Source organism: Pristis pectinata, chromosome 31, assembly GCF_009764475.1.
Source record: "Pristis pectinata isolate sPriPec2 chromosome 31, sPriPec2.1.pri, whole genome shotgun sequence".
Classification (NCBI taxonomy): domain Eukaryota; kingdom Metazoa; phylum Chordata; class Chondrichthyes; order Rhinopristiformes; family Pristidae; genus Pristis; species Pristis pectinata.
This window is the reverse complement of record NC_067435.1, coordinates 9,105,283-9,131,208: the sequence shown is the minus strand read 5'-3', so window position 1 is coordinate 9,131,208 and position 25,926 is coordinate 9,105,283. Positions and strand designations below refer to the sequence as shown.

General features: G+C 45.8%; 1 protein-coding gene across 2 annotated transcripts in view; it reads right to left on the bottom strand.

Moving 5' to 3' along the window:
* Positions 1–25,926, bottom strand: part of LOC127584886 (collagen alpha-1(XI) chain-like) — a 327,113-nt gene that overhangs the window by 250,995 nt on the left and 50,192 nt on the right. For both annotated transcript variants that reach the window (XM_052041855.1, XM_052041856.1), the window contains exons 2-4: positions 21,599–21,766; positions 19,399–19,612; positions 16,571–16,733 (exon numbers count right to left, since the gene is read on the bottom strand). In XM_052041855.1, the coding sequence (XP_051897815.1) occupies positions 16,571–16,733; positions 19,399–19,612; positions 21,599–21,766 (545 nt within the window). The remainder of the gene's footprint in view (positions 1–16,570; positions 16,734–19,398; positions 19,613–21,598; positions 21,767–25,926) is intronic.

The following is a 25,926-nucleotide window of genomic DNA, read 5'->3' as shown; positions in this document are numbered from 1 at the left end:
CTCTTTCGACCAGGCAAAAGAGAACACAAAGCATTGGTGGATTGGGACTCAGAGAAATGCCATGAACACAGTGGGCTGAATGGCCTCCTTGTGTCCTCCAACCTTTCCGTAATTTTGCAAAACTAATCAAGGCCTCCAATGACTGTCTCAGACCCAAAATCAGTGTCTTTAGAAAGAAACAAAAAGAAGTCATCGACAGATACAGCACGGAAACAGGCCCTTCAGCCCACTGTCTGTGCTGACCACCAAACCACCCATTTACACCAACTCTACATGAATCCCATTTTTTTTTATTCTATACATTCTCATCAACCCCCAACCCCACCTTCCCCCCCCCCCCACATTCTACCACTCACCGACACACTAGAGGCAATTTACAGTGGCCAATTACCCTACCAACCCACACATCTTTGGGACGTGGGAGGAAACCAGAGCACCAGCAAGAAACCGACGTGGTCATGGAGAGAACGTGCACACTCTCCACATAGACAATGGCCAAGGCCGGGATTGGACTTGGACTGCTGGTGGTGCGAGGCAGTGGCTCCACTAGCTGCGACTGTGCCACCCTGTTTAGGAAGGTTTTCACATTGCAATGGAAAGGGTAGGAGCTCAGTTTACAAAGGGATATCCTTCTGGGCAAGTTATTACTCAGAGTTTGGCAGGCGTTGGCTTAATTTTGAGCCAGGCCATTTTCAGCTTCACTGCTAGTTGTCAAGTGGAAGGCAGCCTCGGTTTGACGAGACCGTGGGCAATGGGCCTTATCCCAGAGAGAGTGCAGCTGCATATAACCTCTCTATTCTTAAGGACTGACAATATCTTTCTTGGGGCATTCAAGCCATCTGCCTTGTTTCATTTTCATTCTGAACTCCTCAGAACTGGAATTAGTTCAAACTCTCTCGCTCACTTAGGTAAACATGTAAGCTAACGTCATTAAAAATTCCTGAAATTCTCCAGAGAGCAAAGGTTAACATGGATGCAGGAAAGCTCAAATCTAACAGGAGATGAGCATCAGAAGGGTGCAAGGACCTTTGCTCAGCAGTAAATGACATTATGGTTTCTGCTTGCAGAGGTTATACTGGCTGACAGAATTTCTATCAAGTAATTTCTTCCAGACATCTCAACTAATGCAGAGTTCTTGAATTAAAACCTTGTGAAATATCGGCTGAAGTGTTCCATGCAAACTCATTCCCATCACAAAATGTCATGCTGTGGAGATGAAGAAGGAGTCAGAGTCGCTCACTGGTACAAATTAAGTGTGGCTACTGATCCCTTTAAGGCCAACTAACGAAGGGAAAGCCTTCCTCTGACCTGAAGATGCCCCAAAATATTCTATAACCGACCAAATACTTTTGTACTCTGTTATAATACAGGAAAGGCAACAGCTAATATGTAAACAGGAAGATCCCGCTGACAGTAATATGATCAACACACAAAAAGATGCTGGAGGAACTCAGGCAGCGTCTATGGAGAGAAATGAACAGTCGGCATTTCGGGTCAAGACCCTTCATCAGGACTGGAAAGAGAGAGGGCAGAAGTCGGAATAAAAGGGCGAGGGGAAGGGTAAACATGCAGGTACAGTAACATGAGGCTGTTTTTACACTGAGTTTAAGGGATGAACAGGTTCCAAGTGTCCAGGGGGATCTTCCCTGCTCTTCTTGGACTTCATCCCTGCCATGGGATTTCTATTTTACATCCACTGGGAGAGAAGATTTGGAAAGACAGCACCTCTGGCAGTGCAGATCTCCCTCAGTTCTACACTGGTGTCAGTCAAGATTCTTTTGTTTTGGGGTGGGATTTGAACCCACAGTCTTCTGCATCAGGGGCTGAGAGTGCAACCCACTGAGCCATGACTATCCAAAAACTGTTTGTCCCTGGAAGACCTAGGACAAACAGTTCAAAAAGGGTGAAGCTCCTAATATTTACCAGCAATACAGGGGCTCGAATGCTCAGAGACAGAGGGTGATCTCCGAGTGATGCTGTTGCATGCGAAGAGACAAGAAGAGGGTTACACCCATTGGTACTCGTGGACATCCAGCGAGAATCTGTTTAATTCAGGTACATTGCCCATTTAATAAGCCTCCAAGCCCTAATCTCAATCTACTGCTTCCCATTGGAATACCCAGGTACAATCTTATACTCTTATTCATGTGTTGTGTTCATTGAAAGCAGAAGTCAATAGATTTCTGAATGTTAAGGGAATCAAAGGCTTTGGGGACAGAGAAGGAAAATTGCACTGAGGAAGAATATTAGCCATGTCGTAAAATAGTAAATTTGTAAAATTATGCCTTATAATATTTTAATAATAAAATAATAATTATTAAATAATAATATAGGTTGCTTTGTCCTGGATGGTGTTGAGATTCCCAAACACATTGGGAGCTGCACTCATTCAGGCAAGCAAACAATATCCCATCACACTCCTCACATGCCTTACAGATATGGAGAAGGACTTTGGGGACTCCAAAGGTGAATTGATAATTAACGTAATCTTGCCCAGTTTATTCTGGGAAATTCATGCAGGGTTGCAACACTGGTGTCAGTCTCAGGGTTTGCTGAACCTTGGTAGCCAGTGGTGATATTCACTTCTTGTTTCACACTTTATTGGCAGCGCCAGTGGTTTTTGCAGCAAGTTCTTTCTTAGTAACTGCCTTGATCGCATCTACAGCCAATGTTTATCTCATGACATGGTCAGCAAGGTGACCAAGACACTCAACAGTGGCAAGACTCTTAATAGTATTGACGTACAGAAGGATCTTGGGGTCCAAGTCCATAGCTCCCTCAAAGCAGCTGCACAGGTTAATAGGGCGGTAAAGAAGGTGTATGGCATGCTTGCCTTTATTAGTCGAGGCATTGAGTTCAAGAGTCAGGAAGTTATATTGCAGCTTTATAAAACTCTGGTTAGGCCATATCTGGAGTATTGCATTCAGTTCTGGTCGCCCCATTATAGGAAGGATGTGGAGGTTTTGGAGAGGGTGCAGAAGAGGTTTACCAGGATGCTGCCAGAGGGTGTGTGCCAAAAAGGAGAGGTGGGCAAACTTGGGTTGTTTTCTCTAGAGCAGTGGAGGCTGAAGGAGACCTGATAGAGGTTTATAAGATCATAAGAGCCATAGATAGAGTAGACAGCTGGTATCTTTCTCCAGCATGCATTTAAGGTGAGAGGGGGTAAGTTCAAAGAAGATGTGCCGGGCAAGTTTTTCTACACAGGGAGTGCTGGGTGCCTGGAATGCACTGCCAGGGGTGGTAACAAAGGCAACTACGATAGAGGCATTTAAGAGGCTCTTAGATAAGCACAAGAATGTGCAGATAATGGAGGGACATGGACATTGTATAGGCAGAAGGAATTAGTTTAGTTAGGTGTTTAATTACTAGCTTAATTAGTTTGGCACAACATCGTGGGCTAAAGGGCCTGTTCCTGTGCTATGCTGTTCTAAATTCGATGTAAGAGGTGGATATTCAGAATAGCTCTTGACATGTATGGATTTAGTTGGAACAAATTATTGGGCCATTGACCTAAGAACCATGTAGACGTTACAAACTGCCAGCTACAGACTTGAGAATACTACATTAGGCGTCTCCTCCCTTAAATATTCCTCTCTGGAAGCAAAACAAGCTCTCAATCTCCAAATCCCTCCCAGTTCAGTCGGTTCTCACAAATCCATCACATCCAGATGTTGGTAACACTTCTCCTTACAGCAGCTGTTCCTGATGGTGGGATGCCAAGTTTCATTGTTCCTGTTGGAAACCCACGTGGGAAAGTAGCGGAGGAAGGCTCCGCGTACCTGTGGTACAATCCCAGGACATCCCTGTGAACTGTCTCGGAGGGAGTCCCTGCTGTAATGCAGCAAAACGCAACAGCTGGACGTGGTTGTCAGCTGAGTCACAAAGACGGTCGCAAACAAGAAAGGGTGAAACTACCAAGTAACTTGTCTGCACTGCAGCTCTGTGTACACTTTAGTCTCCTTAGTGAAGGAAATACATGCCTTGGTGGGGAATTTCAAGATTGCTTCTTCAGTTGAGGGGGTTGCAAGGAGAATGGCTCAGTAGGTTGGTTCTGTACTCTCTGGGATTTAGATGAATAGATGATCCAATTCCCCATGAGATTCATAGAGCCACACAGCACCTAAACAGGCCCTTTGGCCAATCAAGTTCATGCCAATAATCAAGCATCTACTTGTACACTAACCTTTCCCTAACACATTTTGTTCTCCCCATTCCAATCCAGTCCACCCAGATTCAACCTCTCTCTCAATCGGACAATTTATCGTGGCCAATTAACTTACCAATCAACATGTTTTTGGGATCAAAGCATCCTAAAGGATTGAGGAGGCTAGATCATTGGAGGAAGTTGATACAGCTTTGAAGGGTCAGGGAGTTGAGAGTTATGAGGAACTAGCACAGAAGGTTTGGGGTAAACCAGCCATGATCATATTGAATGAGGGACCTGGTGGCCTACTCCTGCTCCTATTTCCCCAAAGCCTTCCGCCAGCCTTCACTCCATTGTTCATGAAACCAGACTGGGTGGGGTTAGTACTGTAGGAGGGCAACAGTAGGTTACCGGACAACACGATCAGCATGCAGAGAAGGCAGCTGACTGGCGTATGGGGTTCGACACTGGTAAACGCAAGGTGGTCCACTTTGGTGGGAAGAAGAAGGAGGTCACTTATTACCTGGAAGGTGCAAGTCCAGATAGGGTACAGGAACAAACACACCAATCATTAAAAATTATTAAAATACTCAAATGCCATCTATAAATTCGCTGATGACACCACTGATGTTGGTAGAATCTCAGATGGCAACGAGGAGACATACAGGAGTGAGATAGATCAGCTGGTTGAGTGGTGTCGCAACAACAACCTTGCACTCAACATCAGCAAGACCAAGGAATTGGTTGTGGACTTCAGGAAGGGGAATTCAGGAGAACACACACCAGTCTTCATTGAGGGGTCAGCGGTGGAAAGGGTGAGCCACTTCAAGTTCATGGGCGTCAACATCTCAGAGGATCTATCCTGGGCCCAACACATTGGTGCAATCACAAAGAAAGCACATCAGCGGCTCTACTTTGTTAGGAGTTTGAAGAGATTTGGTATGTCACCAAAAACTCCTGCAAATTTCTACAGATGTACGGTGGAGGGCATTCTGACTAGTTGCATCATCGCCTGATATGGAGGCTCCAATGCACAAGACAGCAAGAGGCTGCAGAGGGTTGTAGACTCAGCCAGCTCCATCATGGGCACAACCCCCCCCCACCATAGAGTTCATCTTCAGGAGGTGGTGCCTCAAGAGGGCAGCACCCATCACTAAGGACCCTTACCATCCAGGAGATGCCCTCTTCTCATTACTACCATCGGGGAGGAGCTACAGGAGCCTGAAGACCCACACTCAACGATTCAGAAGCAGCTTCTTCCCCTCCGCCATTAGATTTCTGTATGGTCCATGAACCCATGAACACTGCTGTTATTCCTTCTTTGCACTCTGCATTTATTTTTGTAATTTTATGTCTTTGCACTCTACTACTGCTGCTAAACAACAAATTTCACATCATTTAAGGCGGTGATAATAAATCCTATTCTGATTCTGATTATGAAATTGAGCCACAGTTTAGCAAGGCCAGAAAAGAGCAAACCAAGAGATTACGAGGGTTTCCTTCCAGATGGAACTGAAAGACAGAGAGGTTATGCTAAACCTATGTCCACCTTGGTTAGTCTATACTCAGAGCACTGTGTTCAGTTTTGGTTGCCATATTACAAAAGGATATAGTCAAGGATTTGACTGTATACCTTCATGTTTCTGGTATCATCACAAGAACACAAGAAAATAGGAGTAGCAGTCGGCCACTTGGCTCTTTAAGCCTGCCCCACCGTTCAATATGACCATGGCTGACTGATCTATGCCAACCTCAACTCCTCCTCTGCCAGTTCACTATGCCCCTGAATTCCTCGATCTTTCAAATAATTATCTATCTCCTCCTTAAACCTAATCATTTAGCCTCCACCACCCACAAGGGCAGAAAATTCAGAGATTCATTACCCTCTGAAAGAAGAAATTTCTACACACCTCAATTTTAAATGACCAGCCCCTCAATATCATGTCTGCTTCTATGGAGATACCCTGTAACTCTTTTGCTTCTGTACTCTCGTCCTTCATCAGAACTGGCTAACGAAGGGTCTTGACCCAAAACGTCGACTGTTCATTTCCCTCCATAGATGCTGCCTGACAAACTGGCTAGCCTCTCATTGGCTGTCATAATAGTGCAGCTAATAGAGCTGCTACTTCTCAGCTGCTTGGGGTTTGATCCTGACCTCCGCTGCTGTCTCTGTGGAGTTCACACGTTCACTGTGACAGCGTGGGTTTTGCCTGTGTGCTCCAGGTTCCTCCTACCAAAGGTCTGTGGTTGGTAGGTTAAGCAGCCACTACAAATTTCCTCTAGTGTGTAGGTGAGTGGTAGAATCTGGGCAGGGGGAGTTGATGGTAATGTGGACAGAATAGGGTACAGGGAAACCTATTGGGGGAATGGGATTGACATAGACTTAATGGGCTGAATAGCCTATTTCTATGCTGTTAGAAAATGTAGTGGGATGAACAAACTGTGTCTCTTTTGAGAAAAGAACAGATGATCTAAACAAGTTTTTTCATCAATTATGCATTGTCTGATCGATTGGATACAGAGAGAAGGTTTGCACTTGTGGGAAGAAGCATAACCAGAGATTACCAGTGGGGAAATCAGAAGAAATTTGCATTCACCAATGAGTGGTGATGATGTGGAATTCACTCCTACAGGGACTGGGTGAAGGGAATATTGCAGAAGGATTTAAGGGGAAGTGTGCATGTATATGAGGGAGAAGGAAATGGAAGATTGCACTGATAGAACGTAGAACATTACAGCACAGTACAGGCCCTTCAGCCCACAATATTGTGCCAACATTTTATCCTGCTCTAAGATCTATCTAACCCTTCCCTCCCACATTGTCCCCTATTTTTCTATCATTCATGCGTCTACCTAAGAGTCTCTTAAATGTCTCTAATGCATCTGCCCCCAAAACCTCTGCAGGCAGTGCGTTCCACGCACCCACCACTCTCTGTGTAAAAAAATTCACCCCTGACATCCCCCTTATACCTTCCTCCAATCACCTTAAAATTATGTCGCCCTGGGAAAAAGTCTCTGACTCTCCACTCGATCTATGCCTCTTATCATCTAGTACACTTCTATCTAGTCACCTCTCATCCTCCTTCTCTCCAAAGAGAAAAGCCCGAGCTCACTCAACCTATCCTCATAGGACATGCTCTCCAATCCAGGCAACATTCTGGTAAATCTCCTCTGCACCCTCTCTAAAGCTTCCACATCCTTTCTATAATGAGGCGACCAGAACTGAACTGAACTGAACTGGCTAAGTGATAGATTTGGCTAAGTGAAGGCAGGAGGAGACTTGTGTAGTGCATAAATGTCAGTGCGCATTTGTCTGCACTAAATGTTTCTCTGCCATGTGTCCCATGTAATGTTGCATGACACATGACACCCGTCAGCCCACCCCTGCCCTGACTCCATCCCCCATCAGCTTCTCGTTCCATCCACTATTTCACCCTCGGTCCCTTTAAACCCACAAGGGCCCTGTTTCCCGCACTCCGTTTAAACTCACAAGTACACCTGAAAATACCGCTCTATAACATCTGAAAAACAAGGCGAGTTAATAACACGTTCGTGTATTAGTAAAAGTAAGATCCAGATGTCCAGCAAATCTCCAACCCAGCACCACCAAAATCCCAAAAAGTGCCAGATTACCAGAATTTCACTGTACCTCATTAACATCCTGGCTGAATCTAAATCCACAGTGAAATCTGAAACCTTGACGCACGGGTTTCAGTACTAGATTGGGAAGAGGGGAGGGGGTGGGGTCTAATCAGCAAGTCAATGAAGAAGAAAACTGCTCCAAATATGATGAAAGATTTTTTTTTGCCTATGGTTACTACAAGAAGTGCCGACTTCCAAATCTTAACGCCTGTACAAGGTGTCAGAGGGCAACACTGACACTAACAATGCTGTGTTTTTATTGGTACAACCCAAAAAAAAACCATCTTTGTTCTGTCTGTTTGGAAGTAATTCAATCCCCAAATCCCACAACTAAATCCTGGGCAAACAGACAATTTCTCCCCCAACCGATCTTTTTTGCTGTTCCATAGCGTTCAAACTCAAGATTCCCAAAACTAATTGTCACTGAGGGCCAAGACATTCTGTTACAAGTGAACACATGCTTGGAATTTAGAAATCACCCTCTCATCCCAGATGCTACTCCAACAGAGCTCAAGCCAAGTCTTTACCTCAATTAAAATAATCTTCACAGTATTGAGATTTGAGAATTAACTGCATTCTTTCCCACAAAATCCAAATCAGTGCAGATTTCCCCAAGGCAATCTGTGTGAAATACATAGTGTAGCATAGAGTCATACAGCACAGAAACAGGCTCACTAACCATCAAGAATCCAGTCACAATAGTCCCACATCACTCCTATTTTGTTTTCCCCACACTCCCATCATCTCCCCCAAGATTAAGTCATTGGGTCTTTGGGATGTGGGAGAAAACCGGAGCACCCAAAGGGAGACCCACTCAGAGAGAACATGCAAACTCCACGCGGACAACACCAGAGGTCAGGATTGAACCTGGGTCGCTGGAGTCGTGAGGCAGCTCGCTGCAGCACTCTGCTCCCAAAGTCACTTCACGTGAACTACACCCAAATCTCAAAACTGTGCAGGTTGCCAAACTACAAACCTCCCTCACTCTCCCTTCCTCCTCACTCACTCTCCCCTTTCTCCTCCGACTTCAACACGTTCTCCAGCCCAGCGGAGACACACTGGAAAGCAGTTGCCTGATCTATTGCACTCTTTCGTTGCTTCTGCCCCAACCCCTGAAGGAGGAATTAAACAAAAAACATAACGAGGATGGACAGTAGAGAGAAGACGGCCAAGAAAAATGTTTTGTTGGAGTGTCACACGGTTGTAGAGGAACAGAGATTGGCAAACTCAAGTCCACTCCCATCTCAATAGAGGATGACACCAAAGAACCCAGACTAATGTCATTAGTATAAAGCACAGTTGCTAAAAAGTAGAATTTTAGATACTTTATTGAACACACACCCTGGTAATTCTGTCACTATTCATGTGTGTCTCCCCATCTCTTCACCCCAAGTAGCTCCAGGGGCAATGCTGAGACGCTGCATCAACATCAACGCCAGGAGTTGGTGGCTACAGCTGCCCCCAAGGGCCAAGTCGGGTGTCCATGTATATACTGGACAAGGGCAGAGGGGTAAGTGGAAGACACAGACACCGGGGTGGGGGGGGGTGGGGGAGAGAGGAAGCGAGAGAGAGCGAGTGGGGGGGGGAAGAGAGAGAGAGAGAAAGAGAGAGAGAGAGAGAGAGAGAGAGAGAGAGAGAGAGAGAGACAAAGGGTGAGAGAGAGAGAGAGAGAGAATGCAGGGAGAGAGGGGACAGAGAGGGGGAGGGATGCAGAGAAAGAGAGGGACGCAGAGAGACACAGAGAAAAGATTTTGAGTAGAAAAAGGAAAGAAATTGAGATAGAGATAGAGAGACAGAGACAGAGAGAGAGGGGGGGAGAAAGGGAGAGGAGAGAGAGAGTGAGATGGGGAGATTTGGAGGAAAGCAGAGCCAAGTTCACAGTCAAAAGTAAGAGAGAGAGATTAACACTCATTAAAAGTTGAATCACTTTGAGGCAAAATGTATTTTCTTTCATCGTTTCACTTGGCAAATGAATCCACAGGAAGGCTGCAGATCGTTGCCAAGAAGTTATCTCCATCTGCAGGTTATTTCGGGCTAACCCAAGCGCAAATCTAATTGAAGTACATTTTGTCAACAACATTGCTGCACATTTAATGGCTCCCAACTGTGTGTAACGGCAGAATCGATCAGAAGCTTGTTTGAACTTGGGAGCTTGCTGGAAGGAGCAGGCTGCTTCATAATCGAGACGCACCAGGTGATCTCTGCAACCGCAGATTAGTGCAGATGGCAGTCAGGCAGAATTGTGAGGTTCGAGCAAGTTGCAGCACAGGAGATGTGAGAGACACCTGCCCACCAAGAAAACTGATAAATATTACATCAAGGCAAAACAGACCAGGTGCACAAGGCATCAAGCAAACATCAAGAATGGAGCAATGGTTTCTTTTGGCAGAAGTCTCTGCAACACATGCTTTGTGCATCTCCCTTTGTGCATCTATAAATGAGCCAATATCGTTCCGCTTCATTGTAAAGAGCTGTGCTCTGACATAACTCAAGGTGGGTTTCTCTTCATGGGCTCCTGATCCCATGGGAGGAGAACATTTGGCCCATCAAGTGTATGCCGGCTCACAGACCAATCCCAATCCCATGCTAAAAGTTAGAAACAAGGGACGGCAGATGCTGGGACTTGGAGCAAAAGCCAAATTGCTGGAGGAACTCAGTGGGTCGAGCGGGAGGAACCGTCGATGGTTCCTCTTCCCCTCCCCACACAAGCTGCTGAGTTCCTCCAGCAATTTCTTTCTTCTGCCCCTGCTGTAATTTCATTGTAATCTATTCCCACATACCCGACAACTTCCTCCTGATTCTACCACTCACCTGCTCACCAGGAGTAGTAAGCAGTGGCCAATTGATCTACCAACCTGCACGGCTTTGGGATGTGGGAGGAAACTGGAGCACCTGATGGAAACCCACGCAGTTACAGGGAGAACGTGCAAACTCCACACAGACAGTACCAGAGGTCGGGATTGAACCTGGATCTCTAGAGCCGTGATGCATCTGCTTCACCATGCTATCCCCTTAAACATGCCCAAACCCACAAACTTCACAGACATCATTCTTCTAATGGAGAGGACACATATTTGTGAGGCGGGGGGGGGGGGGGGGAAGTTTAAAGGAGATGTGTGGGGCATCTGCGGGAGAGAGTGGCAGGTACCTGGAATGGGCTGCCAGGGGTGGAGGTGGAAGCAGATACAACAGTGGCATTTAAGAGGCTGTTGGATAGACACACAAATGTGCGGGGAATGGAGGAATATCACGAGCAAGCAGAAGAGATTTAGTTTAATTTGGCATCGTGTTCGGCACAGACATCGTGGGCCAAAGGGCCTATTCCTGTGCTGTACTGTTCTATGTTCTTTCATTCTGGCCTCTTACTTGCCCTCAGAACAGATCCTGTGTTGCCCTAAGGTCCCTGGTTATCTGACCACCCACTGCCCCACCACACTGCTTGTTCCAGCATACCCTCCATTCTCCCTTCCTCTGGGACCCTGGTTCCCAGCGTTACATTCACAGAATGGCTTTGACCTCTTAGTGAGGTCCTGCAACAAACATACAGTGACTCTTGAAACACATAAAAAGTTAATGTTTAAGAATGTTTAAAAAAATCATCACATTTAAAAAGTTAAAAAGCATGCGCACATTCAGAAAAAGGGCACCATTCCATTGTTTTGCACTGACAGTATTTATTGTTGCATTAAATCAATCGAATTTGAAGGCAGAATACAAGGTTAATGAGAGGACTCTTAGCAGTGTGGAGGAACAGAGGGATCTTGGGGTCCACGTCCATAGATCCCTCAAGGCTGCCGCACAGGTCGATAGGGCTGTTAAGAAGGCGTATGGCGTGTTGGCCTTCATTAGTCAGGAATTGAGTTCAAGAGCCGTGAGGTGATATTGCAGCTCTATAGAGCTCTGGTTAGACCACACTTGGAGTATTGTGTTCAGTTCTGGTCGCCTCATTATACAAAGGATGTGGAAGCTTTCGAGAGGGTGCAGAGGAGATTTACCAGGATGCTGCCTGGATTGGAGAGTATGTCTTGAGGATGGGTTGGGTGAGCTAGGGCTTTTCTCTTTGGAGAGGAGGATGATGAGAGGTGGCTTGATAGAGGTGTACAAAATGATAAGAGGCATAGATCGAGTGCACAGTCAGAGACTTTTTCCCAGGGCAACAATGGCTAACACAAGGGGGCATAATTTTAAAGTGATTGGAGGAAGATATAGGGGGGATGTCAGGGTAAGTTTTTTTTTCACAAAGAGAGTGGTGGATGCATGGAACGCACTGCCGGTGGAGGTTGTGGGGGCAGATACATTAGGGACATTTAAGCCACATGAGTGAGAGAGAAATGGAGGGCTATGTGGGAGGGAAGGGTCAGATAGATCTTAGAGCAGGATAAAATGTTGGCGGAACATTGTGGGCCGAAGGGACTGTACTACACTGTAATGTTCAATGTTCTATTTATCATTTATTGATTTGTATATTGATAATTACCATGTACACTGCTTAGTGAGCTTCACACAAGGAAGGGATTTCATTCCATCCTGGTGTGTGCGACAATAAACTAATCTGAATCTGAATCAAGCTCATTGAAAGTAACCCAAGTTACTTTTAAAAGTAAACGTATAATAAAAATGCAACTGCTTTTTCCTGGGAGCCAACACCTCCCTGGTATTAGACATAGGTGCTGTGAGTGCCCCAGCTTTAACTGGGCACTGACCCAGGCATGTTTACCAGGCTGGGGGTGGGAAGCCTGTGGAAGATCACACTGTCCCTCTCAGATTTTATTGGAACTCCTCCTTCTGCAGGAGCAGGCAAGAAGAAAATACCAATCCAGACTAGGACTGTTGCTGGAGGCTAGGGTTTCTGCTGGCGTTCCTGAGAAAGTCCCGCATTAGTCGATTTCCATCATTGAATGCTGTTCAGCCAACTGCCAGGATCCCAAGCTCTGAAATCCCTTCACTGCACCTTCCCGCCTCTTGTCTCATTTAAGGTACACGTTAGAACCTACTCCTGTGAAAATGCTTTTGGTCATCTGCCCTAACATCATCTCACACGGTTCCAGAACAAATTTCTTCGATAACATTCCTGTGAAGTGCCTTGCAGTGCTTTGCTCGGTCTAAGGTGCTACATAAATGCAAGTCACTACTGTTGTAAATTGCCCTGAATTAACACCACAAACAAGGGGCTGCAGGGTTAGTCATCCATGGGCGATTGAAAGCAAAGTGACAGCTGCAGTCAAACACTCTGTAATATTGCCAGGCCAAGCAAGGCAGTGAACCCAGAACAGTACAACAAATTTAGGTCGGACAGACTTGCATTCCTATAGCACCTTTCTGCCAACATAAGCACTTGTGAATTGCTGTCTTGTGTGGGAATTGCAGCAGCCAATTTACACACAGCAAGCTCCCACAAGTAGTACAGGCCCGACTTATGTACAGTCATTACATATAAACAAGTGTTCAGGAGCCTGGCGAGGTGGATTTGCCAGCTGCTGTGGGGCTCCAGGCAACTTTTATCTATGCACCATGGAAAGCATCCCATCTGGATATATCACAGCTTGGTACGGCAACTGCTCTGCCCAGGACCGCAAGAAACTGCAGAGAGTTTTGGACACAGCCCAGCGCATCACGAAAACCAGCCTCCCCTCCTTGGACTTTGTTTTTACCTCTTGCTGCCTTGGTGAAGCAGCCAGCATAATCAAAGACCCCACCCACCCGGGTCATTCTCTCTTCTCTCCTCTTCCATCAGGTAGAAGATACAGGAGCCTGGGGGCACGTACCACTAGGCTTAAGGACAGCTTCTACCCCACTGTGATAAGACTATTGAACGTTTCCCTTATACAATGAGATGGACTCTGACCTCACAATCTACCTTGCACCTTATTGCATTGCACTCTCTCTTTAGCTGTGACACTTTACTCTGTACTGTTATTGTTTTTACCTGTACTACCTCAATGCACTCTATACCAACTCAATGTAACTGTGAGTTGACCTGTATGATTGCTATGCAAGACAAATTTTTCACTGTACCTCGGTACAAGCGACAATAATAAACCAATACCAATCATCTGCCGTGTGGGAACTCCCGTGGTCGCATTTTTGACTTACGAACTGCCCGGGCTGCGAAGGGTTCAAAGGGATGGAACCCTGCCGTAACCTGGGCAAGACCTGCAATGTGATGATAAGCATGTTATCAGTTGTTGTGACGCTGATCTGGGGATGAAAGTTTTGGTCAGGAGCTCAGGGAGAACTCCTTTCCTCTTGTTCCACAGTAACAACCTCACGCTCAACGTCAACAAAACCAAGGAACCAATCATTGACTTCAGGAAGGAGAAGTCGGGAGACCACATGTCAGTTTTCATTGGTGGGTGGCATGTGGAGAAAGTCAACAGCTTCAAATTCCTGGGCGTTAACATCTCAGATAACTTGTCCCGGGTCCAGTACAGAGATGCAATGAGATAGAAGGTGAACCTACTTTCTTAGAAGCTTAAGGAGATTTGGCATGTCACCAAGGCTTCTAACAAACTTCTGCAGATGCACTAATGAAAGTTTCCTGATTGGTTGCATCAAGGCCTGGTGGTAATTCCAACGCACTGAAATCCTCAGAGGCTGCAGAGAGCAGTGGATACAGTCCGATCCATCACAGGCACAGCCCTCCTCACCACTGACAGCATCTACAGGAGACGCTGCCTCAAGAAGGTGGCATCGATCATCAAGGATCCCCACCATCTGGGTCATGCCCTCTTCTTGCTGCTACCATCAGGCAGGAGGTACAGAAGCCTGAAGTCCCACACCACCAGGTTCAGGAACAGCTACTTTCCTACAACCATCAGGTTCTTGAACCAACCTGCACAACCCCAACCCTACCTCAGCAACGAAACACTGCAGATCACCTCTTGCAGTGCCGTGGACTTGTCTCCGATTTTGCTTTCTTTGCATTAATGTCTTGCCTTGCAGCCTTTTTTTCTTCACTGTCTGGTAATAATTTATATTTAATTTATGTTTGGTGTGCTATCTGAACCTACGTGCCTGTGATACTGCTGCAAGTTTTTCATTGTACCTGTACCTCATCATACTTGTGCACATGACACAAAACTTGACTTGACAAGACTGTAAATAATGCCATGGGACCTTATGCAACCACTTGACAGGCCCCAGTTTAGGAAGACAGCATCTCTCACAGTGCACTAGTGCTTCAGCCTGGGGATTGGGAAACTTCAGCCTACAAGTGACTGGCAATCCACAATGACCCAGGGTTCACCATTGAAAGTGCAAAATATTACAATGAGCTCTCTGGGTGCTCTTGGTTAAGCAGGCTTCCAATCCCATCTCAGTCAGGGCCAAGATATTTCCAGTGCTCTCTTATTAGCTCAGGGCTAAAGGTTAGGTCACAAATTGAAGATAGTGTCTGGATAAAGGGAGTTGACAATGGACTCCTCTAGAAATCCATGCTGGATGCCCTCCACCATTGCTAGACCACCAGCCATCAATTCCCACACATCTCATTCCCAGTTGGAGTTCTACTCAAAGCTTTTTCCCCAATAAGGGGTAACACAGTTGAGAACTCAAGTCTTCACACACCATGCTTTTCTACAGTCTCCCATTTTCATTATTAAATGAAGGAATTTCCCCTATTAGAGTGGGGAGCCCCATCGCTGCTCCACTTAAGAGCAGAAGAAAATAGGAGCAGGAGCAGGCCACTCAGCCCCTCAAGCCAGACCCGCCATTCAACATGATCATGGCTGATCTGCCCCAGGCTTCATCTCTTCTCTGACAGTTCTCAATACCCCTCAATTCCCTGATCTTTCAAGAAGTACCTCATCTTTTAAGACCCCTAATGATCTAGATGCCACAACCCTCAAAGGTAGAGAATGCCACAGATCCACCACAATCTGTGAGAATAAGTTTCTTCATGCCTCAATTTTAAATGACCGCACCCTAATCTTGTAACTATGTTGTTTTGTTTGAGGTTCTCTCACTGGTGGAAACATCTGGATATCTACCATCTTAACCCCTTAGGATGTTAGTTGTTTCAACAACATCACCCTACATTCTTCTAAACTCCAAAGAATAAATATCAAGTTTCTTCAGCCACTCACGATAAGACAACAGAAATCAGCTCTGTAATGAGTTAGGCATTTTCTCCCCCTCCCCCTATTGTCAAGACAGATCGACTACAAGACCAGCTGAGATAATCCAACTCCCTGGCAACCAGTCAGCCCAAGACCGCAAGAAATTGCAGAGAGTTGTGGACACATTCCAGTCAATCATGAAAACCAGCCTCCCCTCCATTGATTCTGTCTACACTTCCCCACTACCTCAGCAAAGCAGCCATCATAATCAAGGATCCCTCCCACCCTCCACCCTTTCATTGGGCAGAAGATACAAACACTTAAGCACATGTACCACCAGGCTCAAGGACAGATTCTATCGCACAGTTAGAAGACTCTTGAATGGACCTCTGGTACAATAAAGATGAACTCTTGATCTCTCAGTCTACCTCGTCATGTCCCTTGCACCTTATTTGCCTACTTGCACTGCACTTTCTCTGTAACTGTAACACAATATTCCGCATTCTGAGATCACCTTTCCTTTTGTACTACTTTGATGTACTTAGGTTTGGAATGATCTGTCCGGATAGCAGGCAAACAAACACTTCTTACTGTATCTCAGTGCACGTGACAATAATAAACCAATTCTGTGAACACAAGTCTGGTGTCCCAGCCCAGCACTGGGCCAAAACCTTTAGCAATGGGCCGACTGTAGAGAAGCCAACACCTGATGTGCTTTCTCACTCACCTCAAACACTTCCTCGTCCAATATCCTGGTACCAAAGACGGTGACTCCATTGGTGCTGACCACAGGGCTGTCACTCCTCGCCAGGTGCTCGGAGAACTGCTGGTCACAGTCGACAATCAACGTGACGTTCTTTCCCTCAACGCTGATGGCTAGCCGGTGCCACCTACAAAATACAACCACCAGATACTAATGTAGTCCCATCAGGCAAGGCAACCATTGGTGAAGGGCACCCTACGATAAGGTACCATTGCACAAGGATTACTCACTACCTGAGTGCAGCAACACTACAAAATGCTACTACTGGTCCATAGCTCTCTGAAAATAGCTGCACAGGTTGATAGGGTGGTAAAGAAGGCTGATGGCATGATTGCCATTATGAGTCGAGGCATTAAGTTCGAGAGTCAGGAAGTTATGTTGCAGCTTTATAAAACTTTAGTTAGGCCGCATCTGGAGTACTGCATTCAATTCTGGTCATCTCATTACAGGAAGGATGCAGAGGGTTTGGAGAGGGTGCGGAAGAGATTCACCAGGATGCTGCCTGGATTAGAGGGCATGTGCTATACGGAGAGATTGGACAGACTTGGGTTGTTTTCTCTGAAGCGGTAGAGGCTGAGGGAGACCTGATAGAAGATTATAAGGTTATATATGAGAGGCATAGATAGAGTAGACAGCCAGTATCTTTTTCCCAGGATCGAAATGTCTAATACCAGAGGGCATGAATCTAAGGTGAGAGGGGGAAAGTTCAAAGGAAATGTGTGGGGCAAGTTTCTTTTAACACAGAGAGTGGTGGGTGCCTGAAAGGCACTGCCAGGGGTGGTAGTGTTGGCAAATATGATAGCAGTGTTTAAGCAGTATCTAAGAGGCTCTTAGATAGGCACATGAATGTGCAGAGAATGCAGGCACAGTAGTGTAGCAGTTAGTACAAGGCTATTACAGTACCAGAGACCCGGGTTCAATTCCGGTCACTGTCTGTAAGGAGTTTGTACGTTCTCCCTGTGTGTCTGCGTGGGTTTCCTCTGGGCACTCTGGTTTCTCCCACATTCGAAAGACGTACGGGTTAGGAAGTTGTGGGCATGCTATGTTGGCGCCGGAAGCATGGTGACACTTGCGGGCTGACCCCAGAACACTCTACGCAAAAAATGCATTTCACTGTGTGTTTTGATGTACATGTGACTGATAAAGATATCTTATCTGATCTTACATTGTGTAGGCAGAGGGGATTAGTTTAGTTGAGCATGTAATTACTCGTTTAATTAGTTCAGCGCAACGTCATGGGCCGAAGGGCCTGTTCCTGTGCTGTTCTACGTTCTAATGCTGTTGAATAATTGTGCACTCTTTCCAAAGGTGGTAATCCCACTCCCTCTCAACTCTCCCTGAACTACACCCAGGCCTTACCACAACAAAAACAATACAGCAACAACTTGTATTTATATTGTGCATTTAACACGGTTGCAAGTGTGGCACAGAAGCTGGCAGAGCTGCAGCCTCACAGCTCCAGAGACCCAGATTCGATCCTGACCTCAGGTACTGTCTGTGCAGAGGTTGCACGTCCTCCCCCTGACCTTGTGGATTCCCCCAGGTGCTCCAGTTTCCTCCCGCATCACAAAAACGTGCGGGTTAGTAGGTTAATTGGTCACTGTAAATTGTCCCCTAGTGTGCCGGTGAGCATTAGAATTTGGGGAGAGTTGATGGGAACGTGGGGACAATGAAATGGGATCGGTGTGGGATAAGTGTAAATGGGTGTTTGATGGTCAGCTTGGACTCTCTGGGCTGAAGGCCCTGCTTCTGTGCTGTGGGACAGTATGCTTCACAGGAACTTTACCAGGCAAATGAAAATTCAACCAAAGGATTTCCTTCACTCTTTCCTCCCACCTCTCACTCCACCTACCCCCTCTGAAAAGTTACCACCATTAACATCAAGCCCTCATAACCACGAACACTTCTGTGCAAAATCCCAACATTTCCACATTCTCCCACAAGTTACGTGGACATAACAGGGAAGTGTATCATCCCACCAGTTTACTGTATGAAGACGACATCAGGATGTCAACAGTTATAAAGAGAGGTTGAGCAGGCTAGGACTTGACTCATTGGAGCGTAAGAGACTGAGGGGTGACCTTATCGGGGTGTATAACATCATGTGGGGCATAGATAGGGTGAATGCACAGTCTTTTTCCCAGGGATGGGGAATCACGAAGTAGAGGGAATAGGTTTAAGATGAGAGAGGAGAGATTTAATAGGAACCTGATTGGCAGCTGAGGGTGGTCCGTATGGGGAATGAGCTGCCAGAGGAAATGGTTGAGGCATTAACAACACCTAAAAGACAATTGGACTGGTACATGGAAAGGAAGGGTCCATTTGGGCTGAAGGGCCTGTTTCTGTGCTGTTTGACTCTATGAGAACAATTAGTGTTCCTACAATTACCAAACCGGTAATGGGAAGTCACATCCATGATTTCGGGGATTTGAAATTACCTCAAGCTCTAGTCTTGCTCTTCACTGCCTTACACAACAGCACAGAAACAAACCCAGGTACAGATGCTCTTTCTCGCTCTCCCTCTCTCTCTCTCATTTTTACAAGGCTCCTTAACATCAACTCCCCTGACTAAGATTTGGGCAGATTGCAATACGTCATGTGGCTTGGCATTGTATTTTGCCTGATAATTCAAGGTGCCATATAAATACACTCTTGTTGTTGAATAGCCCACAATCCAAATACCTTCATTTCAATGGATCACCACTATCGTTATATTTTAAGCCAATGACTCTGCAAAGCTGTGCCCAGGAAAAGCATCGCCACACGGCCAAGAAGTGGATGAAGGAACTTACTTGCCATCAGACAGGTTAATTTTTTTGAAGATGGGGTAATCCTCAGGGGTTGGTTTGCCTGTCTGGTCTTCGTAGAGAAAGACAGGAGAGCGCCCAATTTCCACTCCCAGTTGCTGGATGCCCTGGTCATTGTAAACAGATAGGAGGAAGAACTGGGAGTTTTTCTTGGCCTTTAGTGTTGTTAGGATGGAGAAGTTCTCAGGAAAGTTTCCATCTGCAGCAAAAAGAGAAAATTGGCCAAATTTAGAGGTAGATTTGCTGACAAAATCTGAGGCAGTCCAGAGTGACTTGCTTCTATTATGGTTCTGTGGGCTCTGAGGTGACAGAAGTGGGAACCATGGACTCTTCCACAGCTTGGGCAGGAGGTAATTGATGGAGCACCTGAGCTTGAAAGGTGGTGATGCATTCTGCTGGATAATTCCACGCACTCCAGGGCATGGACTTGAGGTTCCCAGTGCTGCCATTAATGTTCCTTTCAGTGGTCATCGACCAGGAAGTCTCAAGACCCAGTCCCACTTCCTGACATTTGTACAAAATATTGAGCAATTGTTTTCTGAGGAGATGCATCCGCGACAGGCCCCCATCATCTGTTGACCTCTTCCTGCAATGCAGGTCAGAAAGCAGAGTCCATTTCGAGAATCTAGTGCTGTCAGAATTCTGAAAAGCTAAAGATGCATGTTATTCTCATCCCAAACATGGTCTGTTCTTAGTAAAAATGACTGCAGATCTGAAATGGTAACTGTTTTTCTCTCTCCACAGATGCTGCCTGACCTGCTGAGTGTTCCCAGCATTTTCTGCTTTTACTTCAGATTTCCAGCATCTGTAGTTTTTCTTGTTATTTTCGACAGGAATCACTTTTCTCCATCCCTGACGCCCAAAGAAGTTTTACCCAGTCAAAGGACATCAAGCCAATGCTTTAGGCACATCCTTCAATCAGGGGACACATGAAGAGGTTGGAAACACTATCCTCTGAGCAGAGAGTAAAAGGTAGCTTACTGGGAAATTATCAATGTTATGACACATATTTAGCAGTTGTTCTCTCAGGTAGACTAGTCAGTTACAGGGCAAAGATTTAAGACAATTGTCGCCACAAAAGAACTATTCTTAAGCCAAAAAAAAACTGCTGGAGGAACTCAGCAGGTCAGGCAGCATCTGTGGAGGCAGAGGGAAGGTCAATGTTTCAGATCATGACCCTGAATCAGGATTGACCCGCTGAGTTCCGCTGGCGATTTGCTTCTCTCTCCAGATTCCAGTATCTGCAATCTCTAGTGTCTCAATTATTTTTAAGCAGTGAGTTTGTGTGATCTGAGGGCTGGGGGAACAGATTCGATAAGAACTTTCGAAGGAGAATTAGGTTGAAAGGAAATAATCCTGTGTAAAAACTATAGGAGTGGGACAAAGTAGATCCCCTTTCAAAGGGGCAGCATAGGTACAATGGGCTAAATGGCCTCCTCCTGTCCTGTATGATTCGCTGAGTAGAATAAAACTTCACATTTTCAGACTTCTGCTCCAGCCATCGGCTTGGGAGAAGACCAGTGAACCCAGCCAATCAGCTTGGACTAAGAGCTGGCATCACATGACCCCCTTCCCACCCCACCCCATTCCCACCCCCAATGGAGTCAACCCATCAACCTCACCTCCAGGGTAAATGGTGCCAAAACACTCAGCAAACATCTAGCCTGGTCATCCGACCTCACACCCATTCCACCACATGGAGGCCAATCAGCTCCCCCTTCCCCATGCAATAATATCCTGGCTGATCTTTTACCTCAGTGCCACTTTCCTTCATGACCCTACATCATTCAATTCTTTTAATATCTAAAAACCTAATGAGTTCTGTCTTGAACATACTCAGTGACTGAGTGCCCACAGCCCTCTTGAATGGACAACTCCAAAGATTCCCAGGGTGAGTTTCCCATTTCTGTCCTGAATGGCTGAGCCTTCACTTTGAGATGGTGACCCTTGGTTTCAATACCCCAGCCAAAGGAAACATCAACTCTTAATTCTTGTTAAACCCCGTAAGAATCTTGAATGTTTTAATGAGATTATCTTTCATTCTAGAAAGTTTAGGGCACTAAGTTTAATCTTCCCTCAGAGGACAACCCCACTGTCCCAAGAATCGCCCTGATGGACCTTGTACTCAACAGGAACAGCCAAAGTACCTATAGAAGGATGTGCACCATTTTGGAGTTGAACTTACCTGGAAATAATTGTGTCGTTAGGGCACTAAAGTGTGTCTTGTTCTCTATCCGGAGTGCAAAGTCAGTGTCTTCAGATCCTTTACGTTGTGTGCAAAATCCCGCAACATTCACAACTCCCTCCATGGTGTCCTGGAGGTTCAACACCTGCAGGATGTCAACTGCATTCTCTGCAAGAGTCAAAGGCACACTTATTAGAAGCAGTTATTCTCAATGTGTTTCAGTCGCTTGAGGATGATGCTCAAACTTGGGAAACTTTCTCCCAAAGAGTCAGGACATGGGTCAGAACTCGGGGGCAGTAGTTGTGCATTTTGAGAACACACACAGACACTGATACACGCACATACACACACACAGATACATGTGTGCACACATGCACGCATACACACACACACAGACACATGTGCACGTGCACACACACAGGCACAGACACACATACACACGCTTAGCCAGTTAGAGTGCAAGGAATTGTATTTTATTCCCAAATTAACTGTCAGGCCAGAGATTGTCAAAATGCAATTAATGACTGGCCTTAAACCTGAATTAATTCCAATTTTCTCCCTTCACCCAGCTCTCACTAACTGGACATACTTCCATTGTTCACATATCCCTCGAACATAGAGGGAGGAGGCCATTTGGCCCATTGACCCTGCCGGTTCTCAGAACAATCCCAGTCCCCCATTAATATTCCCTGTAACCCTATTCTCCCCACACTCCCATCAATTATGCCACCCACCTCCACTAGTTGCAATTTACAGCAGCTAATTAATCGAATGATCTACAACCAGAGCACCCAGGGGAAGCCCACACAGTCACAGGGAGAACAAGCAAACTCCACACAGACAACACCAGAGATCAGGAATGAACCTGAGGCAGCAGCTCTGCTAGTTGTATCAGTGTGGCAGCACTCTGCAGTTGTGAGGGAGTCGCTCCCCATCCTGCCTCAGCAGTGGAACGCTTCGGACCATCTCCCGCACCACCAGAGACTTGTGGGGTTTTTTTTCTTGTTTTGCACAGCCTTTTTTCTTCACTGTCTTGTATAATTTATGTATAGTTTATGTTCTCTGTGTTGTTGTCTGAATCGACATGCCTGTGATGCTGTTGCAAGCAAGTTTTTCATTATACCTGTACCTCACATGACAATAAACTCGACTGGAATTGACCTTGTTCAGATGAGTTCTCCAGTGGCGATTCTAGTTATCCCTACAGCTGGATGTTCAAGATTCCCTAGCAACAGTGTAAAGGCAGTGGAACTCCCCACAATAACGTCATTATTTATTAGTACGTGTGACCTATTCACCTAAAAAGGACCAATGTTTATCCCAGTTACATCCCACAAAATGATGATATGATAGTTTGCTTTGATGGATCTGGTTGAGGAAGAGATATTGGTTACACAAAAACTGTAATACTCTTTGTTCAATAGTTCCCATGGGATCCCCAATATCCCAGCCTGCCACCAATAACGACATCAGTACAAATCTGGTCCTGGATTATCAGCTGAAGTATATCAGTGGTGCTCAGGACCCCTACACCATCAACCCCTGCCATGGAGAGCTGATAAAATTGCATAAAATTCAGAGCAAAGTTAAATCAAAAGATGCATTCTATGCATTCATTCATTCCTTCAGCACACTGAAGGAACAGCACCTCATTTTCCGTCTTGGAACCTTGCAGCCTAACGGCATGAACATTGAATTCTCCCACTTTAGGTAATCCCCACCCCCCCCTTCCCTACAACCACCCCCCCCCCAACCATGCTTCTTCTCTTGTCCCCTTTCCTATCCTCTTCTACATTTTGTTTTCGCCCTCTCCTTACCTTTGACCCATCCCCCTGTGGATCTGCTCTCCCTTCCTCCCCCGCACCTGCCCATCACTGTCTCTTACCTGCATCTACCTATCACCACCTTGTGCCCACCCCGCCTCCCCTCTTCTGTCCCCCTATCACTGCTCTGCTTTTCCCTCCTATATGTTGGGCTTCCCCTTTTCCTATCTTCAGTCCTGAAGAAGGGTCCTGGCCTTAAACGTCGACCCGCCTGCTTTTCTCCACGGATGCTGCCTGGCCTGCTGAGTTCCTCCAGCATCATCGTGTTTTGCTTCAATGTTCTATCACTGATGGCAATGTCCATCGTCTGCATGGATATCGATGCATTTCAGACAGGAGTGAGGATATAGAATGTACAGCAAACGAACAGGCCCTGTGGCCCACAACGTCTGCACCAAATATGATGCCAAATTGAACTAAATCCCATCTGCCTGCACATGATCCACATCCCCTCATTCCTTGCAATACTCACCTGTCCATCTAAAAGCCTCTTAAACGCCTCTATTGTATCTGCTTCCACCACCACCCCTGGCAGCCCGTTCCAGACACCCACCACTGTGTGTAAAAAAAACTTGCCCCGCACATCTCCCTTAAACTTTCCCCCTCTCACCTTAAATGCGTGCCCTCTAGTATTTGACATTTCTACCCTAGGGATAAAGATTCTATCCTCTCTGAATGTTATGCTGATGGAGTTAACTTAAGGTTCTGTTTTATTTCTTCACAGCATGTGAACATCGCTGCCAAGGCCAACATTTACTGCCCTTGAATTGGCAGTGTGCATCAACCTCTAACTGTGTTGGAGTGGTGATCCACACACAAGTGTCTCAGGAGTGGAAAGGAGGAGGTTTTTGTGGAGCAGAAGTATTACCATGGACGACAAGAAGCAGCCTCCATTGTTTAATGAGATCACAGGGATCTCTCATCTCAGCTCCAGTCTCCTGCACTAATTCCCTACCATCTGATTCCTGATTCCTTGAATATACTCAGCAACTTGAGCCGCCACATCCCACTTGAAAATTCCAAAGGTCCAGCACTCTCTGAGTGAAGGAATTTCAGTCGGTTTCCCACTTTAAGTCTGCGACCCCTTGTTATAGACACCCCAAGCAGTGGCAGTGTCAACTTCCCGACAACCTTGCAAAGCCCCTTGTATGTCTCAGTGAGATCACCTCTCATTCTTCTAAACTCGTGAGAGTTTTGCCCCAGTTTGTTTAACCTCCACTGTGGTCAAAGGCCTGTTTCTGTAAATACTCTGCAAATTCTATGTAAGCATTTGGCATGCAAGTCAGAGGTTTTATTCACTGAAAGCCAAGGCCAAAAACAGCACAACAGAGGAACTAAAATCGCAGATTATCTTTTAGACAATGAGGTAAGCAATTTTAATGAGCCAAATCATGCTGGAGGGCAGAACGAACTGATACTCCACTCCTGGGTATTCGGCAACAAGTACTCATGATGCCTCAGCCTCAGGCAGTGTTCAAACTCTCTTGCTGAATGCCCTCGAGAGAGGCAAGGAATAGCTGCCAAATTTTGGAATTATTTCTAACAGTTTACTTATAAAAATTATCAAAATTTCTCAAACAATTTAAAAAATTTTTTTAAACTAAATAAACCCAAAACTATATAATAAATAAGCTATACAATATAAAAACTATAAAATAAATAAAATATACAAACATAAAACTATATATGTACAGTGGGGAGCATTCTGACTGGTTGCATCACCACCTGGTATGGAGGCTCCAATGCACAGGGTCGCAAGAGGCTGCAGAGGGTTGTAGACTCAGCCAGCTCCATCACGGCACAACCCTCCCTACCATCGAGGACGTCTTCAAGAGGCGGTGCCTCAAAAAAGTGGCATTCATCACGAAGGACCTTCACCATCCAGGACATGCCCTCTTCTCGTTACTCCCACCGGGGAGAAGGTACAGGAGCCTGAAGACCCACACTCAACAAGCTTATAGTAACTTATAGTATAGCAACTTTATATAACAATATAAAGTTATATAAAGTTATATAACTTTATGTACTATGACAATTTATGGTAACTATGTCAAATTTCATCTCATATAAGTCAGTGGTAATAAATCTGATCCTGAAACATTAAAACCTCTTCTGCATTAAAATAGTGGCCTACTCTCAAGTGCCAGAAGTTGAGAGGAGGAGGTGCATGCGGAACATAAGCATGGGCTATAAACTTGGCACAGTAGCACAGTGAGTAGAGCTATCGCCTCACGGCTCCAGAGACCCAAGTTCGATCCTGACCTCCAGTGCTATCTGTGTGGAGTTTGCATGCTCTCCCTTTATCTGCATGGGTTTCGCCTGAGTGATCCGGTTTTCTCCAAAGGTGTGCAGGTTGGTGGGTTAATTGGCCACGGTAAATGTTCCCTAGTGTGTAGGTGTGTGGTAAAATCTGGGGGGAAGTGGATGGGAACATGGGGAGAACAAAATGGGACTAGTGGAATTGGGTACTTAATGGTTGGCATGGACTTGGTAAGCTGAAGTCCT